The 13,291-nt window shown below is 38.1% G+C and overlaps 1 protein-coding gene across 5 annotated transcripts in view; it reads left to right on the top strand.

The window, feature by feature from the left end:
* Abca3 (ATP binding cassette subfamily A member 3) overlaps nt 1-13,291 on the top strand; it is a 705,605-nt gene that overhangs the window by 571,912 nt on the left and 120,402 nt on the right. For all 5 annotated transcript variants that reach the window (XM_070088958.1, XM_070088966.1, XM_070088973.1 and 2 more), the window contains one exon: nt 3,729-3,950. In XM_070088958.1, the coding sequence (XP_069945059.1) occupies nt 3,729-3,950 (222 nt within the window). The remainder of the gene's footprint in view (nt 1-3,728; nt 3,951-13,291) is intronic.

Genomic DNA, 13,291 nt, shown 5'->3' with positions numbered 1-13,291 from the left:
TGGAATTGGCCCAAAATGGGGCTCAAAGTGGGCAAAATCGCCGATGCGTAAATATCCCCAAGACCGCTAACTTCGCGAGAGCATAATTCCGTAAGTTTTCCATCAAATTTCAAATTTTTGGTGTCCTTATGATCGGGAAAATATTCTCTATCTTTTCATAAGAGAAAATTATTTTTTTTTTTTTTAAATTTGGCCGACCCTGAGAACGAGTTTCGGAGAGGGCCTGTCGACCCTCAAAGGGTTAAAAGAAGGGAAGTAACCCCGGAAAAGGACTTGTTACCTCAAGTCCTAATGAAAGGGGATTGCCCTCCTAAACAATAACTTCCACACTCTCCCCTCCTCCCATCCCATCAATCATCACCAGATCTTCAATAAAGGTGAGTGTCATGTATTGTATACTCCACCCACCACCACTACTCCACCCACTACACCATCTCTACTACACCCACCACCCTCACTACTCCACCCACCACCATCTCTACTCCACCGACCACCTTCACTACTCAACCCACCACCCTCACTACTCCACCCACGACCATCTCTACTACACCCACCACCATCTCTACTACACCCACCACCCTCATTACTCCACCCACCACCCTCATTACTCCACCCACCACCATATCTACTCCACCCACCATTATCACTACTTCATCCACCACCCTCACTTCTCCATCCACCACCATTTCTACTCCACCCACCACCATCTCTACTCCACCCACCACCATCACTACTCCACCCACCTTAATTAATGTTTCTGAACAAACTGAATGTTGAAATGGAGGTCACCTCTTCCCCGGATTTATACGAGAACCAAACAAGGGACGAAGTACCTCACTACAATCTGTGATTAGTGTGGGAGTATTATCCTTCCACTTATGTCATGGAAGAGCATGTGGGACGGGACAAAGTACCTGACATTCCTCTGGGTACAGAGTTGGATTTGACTTCAGATACGCCTCCAATTAGTGTCAGTGTATCTGGAGCTCACTCATAACTCGGATTTTGGCTTGCAACTCAAAGCAAAAAATCGACCATGTGATGGCTCTTAACTCGGAAAACTCGTAAGTTGGGGCACTCGTAAGTCAGGGTACCACTGTATTTCCTGTTTATTAATCACAACCCCAGGCCTCTCCTATATTACTCTTGCCTCCCATTTTGAATTCATCCCCAAAAAATCAAAGGTTTACCTTATTTATTGGATAGAAAATATAACCAGTAGTGATTGTTCCTGTCTTATGGCATCCCACTAATTAAATCAAACCTAATAAAAATCTATAAAACAGGCAGGGGGTGCCTTACCCATCCTCAGGAATATCAGAAAAAAATTTAATATTTCTGCAACTTTGAGGTTGGTTTCAGGGTACACCAAATAAACTTATCTTTACTTCAGCAGAATGTCTTCTAACCTATCAAATGATACCTAGAAACCACTTATAAAACCATAAAAAACTATCCTAGAAAACACTTCAAAAATTGATGTTTTAAACCAAACACAGGGTCTGAGTTTTGCTTTTCCCATCATAAACAGCAAGAGGTAATAATAATAATATCTTTATTTCTACAAGTACGTGTACTGTACAAGGTATACAGGCCAAGCTGACATCAATGACATACTACTATACATAGAAAGCCGTTTGTTATGCTGAGCATTTCGGGCAAATTAGGTCAGTTTTGTCCCAGGATGCAACCCACACCAGTCAACTAACACCCAGGTACCCATTTTATACTGATGGGTGAACAGGGACAGCAGGTGTCTTATGGAAACACGTCCTAATATTTTCCAGCCATACCGGAGATTTGAACTCAGGACCTCAGTATGTAGGTAAATATTTTTTTTTCTATATTGTGCACACTCACTACACAAATCCATTCTCTCATATCTGGGCTAAAATTTACCACTCACAGCTTATCTGAGTGAGCTGAGCTCTTGACATAGATCTATGTGACAGACCCCGGTGTCAATAACATAGTTTATATTACAGACAGGAAAAGGTTAAGATAGAGATTATAAAAACTAACACTTCTGTGGCAAAAATTAAGTTATACGAATAAGAACAACTTCATATATTTATTTTGAAGCTTTTAAATTTCAGTATGCACTCCTTTATAGCCCTGCACATTTATTTATTTATTTATTTATTTATTTATTATAAATTTGAGCACACATACAGAGGTACAAAAAAATACAGATAAGAGCAGCATGCCAAAGCCACTTATACTATGCATAGCATTACGGGCTGGCTTAAAATTAACTTAAGATTAACTAAGCAATGATGAAGTCAGTGATAAAACATTAATGTAAGCAGATTACTATAAAGCACAAGTGAGTATTACAAAGACAGGTCATATGGTTGCATTCAGTCATATGAAGGATTCTGTTAGGTAGTGTATTTAAAAAATAATAAAGTTAGATTCGGTTTTAGGTTTAACATTTATGTGATATAATTGTGAGAAACATTTAAGATATACAATTTATAAGGTTCAGTTATTCAGTATTTATTTGGTTTTGGGTGAGTAAGTGATCTTTGAGTAGAGACTTGAATTTATAAACAGGTAGTGTTTCTTTTATATTTACAGGTAATGAATTCCAGATTTTAGGGCCTTTTATGTGCATTGAGTTTTTGCATAGTGTGAGATGAACACGAGGAACATCAAAGAGTGATCTGTGCCTTGTGTTATGGTCATGTGTTCTGTTGAGGTTGGCAAGGAGATGTTTGAGGGGAGGGTGGTACAGTGGACCCCCAGTTAACGATATTTTTTCATTCCAGAAGTATGTTCAGGTGCCAGTACTGACCGAATTTGTTCCCATAAGGAATATTGTGAAGTAGATTAGTCCATTTCAGACCCCCAAACATACATGTACAAACTCACTTATATAATTGGTCGCATTGGGAGGTGATCGTTAAGCGGGGGTCCACTGTATATCATATTGAACCTTACATTTTACTTTGATTTTCTTTCACATTGTCATCCTCTTGTTATATTTTGTAACATTTATAATTTGAAAAGGTAATGTGTTTTCCCAATTTTCCATACTGTTGATGGAGATAAATTAACTTCATGGCTAGCACAACTCATATATTTCTTTGGAATATGAATAAATGTTTCTGAAATTTCTTCTACTGTTGCCACATTAGTAAAAAACTATGCTAGGTGTTTTCTTTGCAGATACATCCACTATCAATATATTTTCAGTGCCCACTTAGTGGATCTCTTTCACATTTCTTTGTAAACTGTTACTGAATATTGATCACAGTGTGTGTTGTATCATACTCAAGGACACAGAACATCTTGCACTGTTGAGATGCCATGTTGATTACTGAATAATCAACAGTGCCTATTGGAAGGAAGCAGTAACACAAAGCTTGAGATATTCTTTATTTGTATACTTTTTTGTTCCTTAGCATTGTTAGTTTTTATGATGAATATTTTATATCAGGAAGTTCATATATAAGTGCTCTGCATTGTAGTGTCAAACTAGAATAGATATGATAAAGATAAAGGTTTTTTCCTTTGTAAAGGTTGCAATATGTAATTACAATTTTGGTTTGCTAAGTACAAAGAAAGCCACTATCATGCCGGGGTATTTCAGGCAGACTACTCCTAATACAGTACATAGTAACAAGTTTAAGTTAAATTTTAATTGAGATATGGTGTGAGAGGAAACTACTATTCTATTTTTTTTTTAAAGATTAATTAAAATATAAAAAAGCTTTTGTTTCCAGGCATGGCTACTGTCATCACAGTGACCATCCTTCGCATACCAGACCTGCAACTTGGCCATGTAGCAAATTTACTGGACTGGATTTTTCTTCTCTTCCCATCATATGCTATGGCTACTGCTATTACTGAAGTCTATAGTAATTTTAGATCTACAGAAATATGCAACCGCTCAGCTGTCAGTTTAATATGCTCCTTGGGTATTGCTCCAAACCCTTGTTGTAGAGGTGAGTGCCTCTGATTATTGTACTTCACTCTACATATTTCACCTCTCTGTGTAGGGATACGGTAAAATGTTTGCCGTGCACTAAGCAGACATAGAAAAAACTCACACCACTTGTGCTGAATTATCCATATGAATTATTAAATTACACTGTTTTCATTTTTATCTTACTCTTTTTTTTTTAATGCTTTCACTGTCCAGACCACCCAAAGTTAACCCTTAAACTGTGTCCAATGTACTAGTACGCAAGTGCTGTCTGTGTCAGACGCACTAGTACTCAGTTTTTCGTATCTTCAAATCTGCTCCCTGCCAATATAAAATTTTTGACATTAGCACAACTCATTGGGTCTTCTTCAATCTATTTCAACAATAGTTAATTATGCCGAACAATTCTTTCAACTATCCAGTCATCACATGTACCAGCTTCTTCCTCAACCCTTTGAGGGTCGACAGGCCCTCTCCGAAACTCGTTCTCAGGGTCGGCCAAATTTAAAAAAAAAAAAATTATTTTCTCTTATGAAAAGATAGAGAATCTTTTCCCGATCATAAAGACACCAAAAGTTTGAAATTTGATAGAAAACGTACGGAATTATGCTCTCTCAAAGTTAGCGGTCTCGGCGATGTTTACGCATCGGCGATTTTGCCCACTTTGAGCCCCATTTTCGGCCAATTTCACTGTACTAGTCGACAAAAAACATGAATATTTCGCTAGAACTCCATTTTTTCTATCGAATGGGTGCAAGAAACCACTCATTTATGAAATTCAACTATCCAGTACAGTGGTCAGAATTTAGCAATTTTGCCAATTTCACACAAATTTCAAAAGATGCCAATTTCCGAATACGATCCAGAATAAACAAGAAAGACATTCCTGGCACTAAAATGACATTTCCTCTGGTCATTAGTCACGTCTCAAGGCCCCTCTTATATTCTTTTGCTTTCCACTTTGAATTTTTATTTTCACAAAAAATATAAGATTTACTGTTATGCAGACTACTGCATTAGTGTAAAAAATGGTATAAATATTATTGGTGCACTTGTGAAAGAATATTAGACTCACCAGTTGACGTGTATTGCACGCTTGGCACGATTTGTTTACTTTTGAAGTTTGGTAAAAATCGAACATTTCTGCTACTTTGAGCTCAATTTCAAGGCACCTTTCTTTGTAAAACCAGTCAAAATCATCTCAATTTCTGTAATATGTCTTCCATTCTATAAAATGAGCCCAAGAAAACTAGAATACAACAATAAATACCATACGAAAATACACTGCAAAGTCGCTGATTTATTCAAAAAAAATGGTCAAAGTTTTTTTTTTCTCATTATGCACTGTGTGCTGCAGGATTTTTTTTTAGACTGTGCACACTGACCACGTAGACCCATTCTTTCATATGAAGGCCTACCAGCTTTCTCCCACTAGATTTGAGGCCGCTAGAATTTATGAGTACTAGTACGTCAAAAACCCCTACACGTAAGACGTACTAGTACGACGAAAACCCTCAAAGGGTTAATATACAGGAGATACATTCTTTTTGGTACTTCACTTTATGGTGATTCGCTAATACGGACATTTCAAATTATATCCTGATTCACTATTACGCTGTCCGTGTCCCACTCATGTTTGTTTTGTTTACATTCTCCATGAGCTCTGCATCTTGATTATGTCTGGAAACTTACCAAAGTTTCAAATGTTTTAAAGTTATTGCATATTTTATATATACTGTACTCTGATAATTGTACTTATGTGTATCTGTACCTAAATTAATTTATACACTGTGCTGGCATGCAGGTACAGTACTTAGCAAATCAAAATTGTAATTACACATTGTAATCTTTACAAAGAAATAAACTTTACTTAAAATCACTGAGAGTGCCTCAGTAGTGTTGAAGATGCAATAAGCATAAAAATAATCACTCTGGGGCTCTTTAAATGTCATATATTACATTATTATAGATTTTTTTTTTTTTTTTTTTTTCAACAAGTCGGCCGTCTCCCACCGAGGCAGGGTGACCCAAAAAAGAAAGAAAATCCCCAAAAAGAAAATACTTTCATCATCATTCAACACTTTCACCACACTCGCACATTATCACTGTTTTTGCAGAGGTGCTCAGAATACAACAGTCTAGAAGCATACACATATAAAGATACACAACATATCCCTCCAAACTGCCAATATCCCAAACCCCTCCTTTAAAGTGCAGGCATTGTACGTACTTCCCATTTCCAGGACTCAAGTCCGACTATATGAAAATAACCGGTTTCCCTGAATCCCTTCACTAAATATTACCCTGCTCACACTCCAACAGATCGTCAGGTCCCAAGTACCATTTGTCTCAATTCACTCCTATCTAACACGCTCACGCACGCTTGCTGGAAGTCCAAGCCCCTTACCCACAAAACCTCCTTTACCCCCTCTCTCCAACCCTTTCGAGGACGACCCCTACCCCGCCTTCCTTCCCCTATAGATTTATATGCTTTCCATGTCATTCTACTTTGATCCATTCTCTCTAAATGACCAAACCACCTCAACAACCCCTCTTCTGCCCTCTGACTAATACTTTTATTAACTCCACACCTTCTCCTAATTTCCACACTCCGAATTTTCTGCATAATATTTACACCACACATTGCCCTTAAACAGGACATCTCCACTGCCTCCAACCGTCTCCTCGCTGCTGCATTTACCACCCAAGCTTCACACCCATATAAGAGTGTTGGTACTACTATAATAGTAGTACCATTATTATAGATATTTTCATTAATCCATCAATGGCATATATGTCATATAAACAAAATATATACAGTGGACCCTCGGCCAACGGCATTAATCCGTTCCAGAGAGCTAGCTGTTAGTCAAATTTACTGTTAGCCGAATTTGCCATTAGTCGAATTTGCCGTTAGTCGGATTTGCCAGTAGTCGAATTAATTTTCCCCATAAGAAATATAATGGAAATAGAATTAATCCGTTCCAGACACCCAAAAGTATTAAACAAAATAATTTGTTTTACATGAAATATATATTTCCCTACACAAAAACGAATGGGACATACAAAATAAACAATAATTAAATGCCACTTACCTTTATTGTAGAGTTATTGATGAGTGATGAGACGGTAGAAGGGAAGATGATGTAGGTGTTTTATTGTTTGGAAGGGGAACCCCCTTCCATAAAGACTTGAAGTACTAAGTCCTTTGGTGGGGTTACCTCCCTTCTTGACTTCTTATTGCCAATAGGACCAGCTTGAGAGTCACTGAACCCCTGTTGCACCAAAAATCTGTCCAGAGAGCTCTGTTTCTCATGTGCCCTTAGGATTTCCCTAAAATGGGACAGAAAAGTGTCACTGTACATGTTGCCATTATGGCTTTCAACTTCTGTGACAGGATAAAATTCATTCATAAATGCTTGCACCTTTGTAAACATTGAACACATTTCCCTAATCCTTGACGAAGTCATCTTCCTCCGTCTCTCTTCCTCCTGCCCTGAAGAACATTCCTGAGATGTGATCTGTTGCTGTTGCACCTGAAGCTCTTGCAGGTCTGCAGTGGTTGATTCTTCCTTGTCGTTCTGCACCAACTCTTCCACATCCTCCCCACAAACCTCCAACCCCAAGAACTTCCCCAAGGACACAATAGCTTCCACTGCTGGCATAGGCTCCTGAGGGTTAGCCCCAAACCCTTCAAAATCCCTCTCTTGTACACATTGTGGCCACAGTTTCCTCCAAGCAGAGTTCAAAGTCCTGGTAGTCACTCCCTCCCAAGCCTTACCTATGAGGTTTATGCAACTGAGGATGCTGAAGTGATCTTTCCAAAACTCTCTTAGGGTCAGTTGAGTATCTGAGGTCACTTCAAAGCACTTTTGAAACACTGCTTTTGTGTAGTGTTTTTTGAAGTTTGAAATAACCTGCTGGTCCATGGGCTGGAGGAGAGGAGTTGTATTAGGAGGCAAAAACTTAACTTTAACAAAACCAAACTCCCCTGCAATTTCTTCTTGCAAGTCGTGGGGATGAGCAGGAGCATTGTTAATTACCATGAGGCACTTGAGTGACAATTTCTTTTCCTGGAGGTATTTTGTCATAGTGGGGCCAAACACACCATAAAACCAGTCCAAGAAAAATTCCTTAGTGACCCATACCTTACTGTTTGATCTCCACAGCACACACAAATTACCCTTGATGATATTGTTTTTCTTGAACACTGGGAGTTTCAGAGTGATACACCAATAAAGGCTTCACTTTGCAGCCACCACTAGCATTACTACACAATATTAATGTCAGCCTGTCTTTCATAAGCTTATGTCCTGGGAGTGCCTTTTCCTCCTGAGTAATGTAGGTCCTGTTTGGCATTTTCTTCCAAAACAGGCCTGTTTCGTCACAATTAAACACTTGTTCAGGTTTTAAATTTTCAGTCTCTGTGTATTCCTTAAGGTCCTGCACATACTTTCCAGCTGCTTTTTTGTCTGAACTGGCAGCCTCACCATGCCTTACCACACTGTGTATGCCACTATGATTCTTAAATCTCTCAAACCATCCTTTGCTGGCCTTAAATTCATCAATATCATCACTATTTTGAGGTATTTTTTTAATGAGATCATCATGCAACTGCCTTGCCTTTTCACAAATTATAGACTGAGAAACACTATCTCCTGATAATTGCTTTTCGTTTATCCATTCCAATAACAGTTTATCTACCTCTTCAATTATTTGTGGTCTCCGTTTTGAAAACATACTTGCACCTTTCGCAACAACGGCTCCCTTGATTGCCTTTCTGTTTGCCAAGATAGTACTGATGGTTGAATGGGGTTTGTTGTACAGCCTTTCCAACTCGGACATACGCACTCCACTTTTGTATTTTTCAATTATCTCTATCTTCATTTCCATCGTAATTCTCACCCTTCTTAACACAGGCTTGGCATTAGAAGCTTTCTTGGGACCCATGGTGCCTTATTTAACAGTTACAAGCACTAAAAACACTGGAATAATCCAAAATATATGGCAGGTGCATGTGGAAGCGACCGCAACAGCTTGTAAACAATGGCACGCTGAGTCTTGGAGTGGCTGGGCTCGCTCAGGCCATGCTCCCGCCACATGGACACGTTCTGGACAAACGCCGTTAGATGACTTTTTCGCCATTGGTAGAGCCATCTTTTTTTTATGCCAAAGAGCGCCGTTAGACGAATTTGCCGTTATTTGATACCGCCGTTGGGTGGGGGTTCACTGTACAATCATAGCAAAACAAATTTACATAATTGTGAGGTGTGCTAGCTGGGCGGGTGTAAAACAGTATACGACAATTACTATAACACATTTTCTCTAGTACAACATCATCAGAGAAACTGCATAAAATCACTGGGGTAACCATAGAAGAATATTCCTTTCATATGCCTTCACTCATAAGTAGCGTCATTTGCTGTCAAAGAGTTGGGTTGCATGAGAATGGGAGTGTTACTGTTATGTATTCTACTGCACCAATGTGAAGACAACTTGTACACAACGTAAAGTATAATGCGGTGAAAAAGTTTCACAAACACATGCATAATGAAGAATGAGCACATATCAACAGCAAGTAAGACAGGTATTAATACACAATTGCCTGGCCTTCCACAACCCATTCACTCTTGGTTTATTTACATTCTTCATGAGTTCCATGTGTCTGTTGTTCACCCATTCTCTCTCAGTTAACACGTTCTCTCGTTTATGATGGCATCTATTTATTTATTTAATGTCTTTGCAAACAGTACATTGAGATTTTATATTTACGATAGTGGGTTGCGATGCAAAGAGAGCCTCTATTATGCCTAGGCATTATGGGCCAACTTAACATTATTGGCTTACAGTCTACTTAATACTAAGGATTATATCATAGTTGTACAGTAGGACAGTAATTATTTCATAGCTGAACAGTAGATTATTAATTGTAAGTGAATTAAATTTGTATAAGACAAAGGATATACAGTATTCATATAGTCTAAAATGCTTTTTGTGAAAACAATGGTTCAATTACATTCCTGTCAACAATGGATAAAAGGTTCAAAGTGATTATTGAAGTTATGATGTGGGAGTACATAGGTGAGTATGTGTGTACTGAGTATTTAGTGTTTAGTCTAGGGTGATTAAGTGGCTTTTGAGAAGAGTCTTAAACTGATTTTCAGACTGAGTTACTTTAATATCTTCTGGTAATGAATTCCATATTTTGGGGCCCTTTATGTGCATAGAGTTCTTACACAGTGTGATAAGGACACTAGGTATATCAAAAAGAGATCTGTATCTTGTGTTGTGGTCATGTGACCTGTTTAAGTTGGTGAGAAGTTTGTGTGGACGGTTTATATTTGTGTGTATTGTTCTGTGTATGTAGTAGGCACATGAATAAGTATGGATGTTCTTAATGGTGAGCAGATTCAGACTTTTGAAAATTGGTGGAGTATGCTGGCGGGAGTGGGAATTCGTTATCATTCTTACTGCTGCCTTTTGCTGGGTTATGAGGGGTTTTAGGTGATTGGATGTTGTTGATCCCCATGCACAAATTCCATATGTAAGATACGGGTATATGAGTGTATGGTACAGTGCCATGACAGCTGATTGTGGAACGTAGTGTCTTATCTTTGATAGTATGCCTACAGTCTTGGAGATTTTCTTGGTGATTTGTTGTATGTGTGTCCGGAACCTAAGGCTACTGTCAAGGTGGATACCTAGGAATTTTCCCTCTGTAAGTCTTGTGACTGGTGATCAATTTGGCACTATGTTAATTGGATCATTTGCAGCTTTGTTTCCAAACTAAATGAAATAGGTTTTATCAGTATTCAGGGTAAGTTTATTAGTCATCATCCAGGCAGATATTTTCTGCAATTCGGCATTGACTGTGTTTGCTGGTATGACTGTGTTTGGGTGGGAAAAGACGTATGTAAATAATATGGGTTTGAGTAGCTGTGATGCATTCGGTAGATCATTGATGTAGATGAGAAAGAGGAGTGGTCCAAGGACGCTTCCTTGTGGAACTCCTACTGTGATTGGTTGGGTGGAAGAGTTTGCATCATTTGCATACACATATTGAGTTCAGTTACTAAGGTATGATTTTAGGTAGTTAAGGGAGTGGCCTCTGATACCATAGTGCATTAATTTGGAGTACAGCAGTTCATGGTCGACTGTATCAAAAGCTTTACGTAAATCAATGAAAATGCCCAGCGGGACTTCTTTCTTTTCGAATGTGGTATATATTAGTTCTAGCATGTGTATGATAGCATCATTCGTGCTTTTATTATTCCTGAATCCAAACTGACAAGGGTTTAATATGTTGTGTGAGACGAGGTAGGAATAGATCCATCTATGAATTAATTTTTCAAAGATTTTAGAGAGCAGTGGAAAGTTAGATATTGGTCTATAGTTATTCAAGTCAGCTTGGTCACCTCCTTTGTGGGTTGGAGTGACCCTCGCTATTTTGAGGATTGTTGGGAAGGTAGCTGATTCAATGGATTTGTTAAAGAGCGTTGCAATAATTGGTGACAATACTTGAGAAGCTTTTTTGTACATAAAAGCAGTCAAGCTGTTTATGTCTCCTGCCTTATTTTTAAGGGTGTTTATGATGAGCGTAACTTATATGGGGTTGGTTGGAGCTAGGAATAGCGTATTTGGGTAGGTACCTATGAGGTAGTCTGATGGACGGGTGTTTACACTTGGTATTTTGTATTCTGTTTGCTGTTTCAGTAGGTGTGAGTAAGGGTTCATCTGATTTTGTTAGTTCGATTGTTTTGTTTTTGGATAACTTTTTATTTCCAAGAATTTCAGATAGAGTTTTCCAGGTTTTTTCCATTTCACATTTGATGTTATGTAATCTATTTTCATAGTACAATTTTTTAGATCTTCTTATCAGGCTGGTAAGTGCTGACGAGTAACGTTTAGACTGTTCTCTAGTTAATTGACCCATTCTATACTGTTTTTCATATTTGTGCTTTGTGTTAATGGATTTGAGGATGCTTGGTGTTAGCCAGGGATTATTCAGTCTCTTTGCTGTGATCTGTTTAGTTTTTTAGGGGCAATGTTTGTTGTAGAGGCTTTGGGCTTTTTTTAGAAAATTGTTTATACATTCATTCATATCTGTATATGTTTCGAGCTCATTTTGCCAATCGATGTTATTCATAGCTGCTATGAAGGTGTTAACTGCTGTCTCGTTATGTAGTCTGAAGGTTGCGTTAGTGATGTCTTGTGGCAGTTTGCCCAGATTAGTTATGAGAAAGGTTGGGTAGTGGTCTGTAGTGTTGTCTGTGATTATGCCTGATTTTAAAGGGGATATGGTGTTTTTCCAGATGTGGTCTATTAAGGAAATGCTTGTCTCGGTGATTCTTGTAGGTTTCGATATTGTTGGTAGCAACAGGCAGTTACTCATTGTGTTTGTGAATTCGGATACTTGTGGGTCCTGGTCGTGTAGTATGTTTATGTTGAAATCTCCTGTTAGTAGTAGGTGGTCTTTATTCAAGTGTGCATCAGTAATCATGTTTCCTAGTTTTTCACTAGAGTGGTAAATGTTTGACTGTGGTACTCTGTATATGTTTATATCTGTGAGGGGTTTTTTCAGGTCTTTTGATTTAAATTTGGCTGTGATATATTCTCCATGTTCATCCCTTGTGCAAGATTTGGTGATACATTCGAGTTGATTTGAGTACTATATAGCTGTTCCTCCCCCTTGCTGGTCTGTTCTACAGTTGTGTATGGCCCTGTAGCCAGGAATGGTATAGACATCTGTAATATCAGGCTTAAGCCAGGTTTCTGTGAGTGTGATGATTGATATTTTGGAATGAAGGGAAATGAGTAATGCTGAGGTCATCATAATGTTTGCTCAAGGATCTGATATTGTAGTTAAAGATGGTTATGTTATTGTTTGCACTGAGTAATGTCTTTGCTTGGTCTGCTGTATAGTAATTACAGTTACTGTTTGATTTGTGTATTTCATTTAGTAAAAATTTACATCAGGGTCTATGCCTGTAATCATAGGATGAGAGTAATTTTACAGACTAGATTTTCTGAGTAAAATAACATGAGAGTTATATTGAATCTACAATTAGACTTATGAATAAGACTCTGTAATTATTCTAAAACTTGTATAAATTTAAAAGAAAAAGGGATTATTACAGTACAGATAATTCAGTTATACAATTAAGCATCTAATAGCACCTTAATTATTTTAACAAATGTGAGTTTATGAGCTATGGTAGATATTAACAGCTAGAATCAAGGAGCTAGTGAATATAATAATAAAAGAATGTATTAACCCTTTCAGGGTCCTTCCTGTAGATCTACAGCTTTACGTTCAGGGTCCAAAACGTAGATCTACGCCAAAATTCTAGCGGCATCAAA

Source organism: Cherax quadricarinatus, chromosome 2, assembly GCF_038502225.1.
Source record: "Cherax quadricarinatus isolate ZL_2023a chromosome 2, ASM3850222v1, whole genome shotgun sequence".
Taxonomy (NCBI): Eukaryota; Metazoa; Arthropoda; class Malacostraca; order Decapoda; family Parastacidae; genus Cherax; species Cherax quadricarinatus.
Note: the sequence above shows the minus strand (reverse complement) of the source record. Positions and strands in the feature narration are given on the sequence as shown.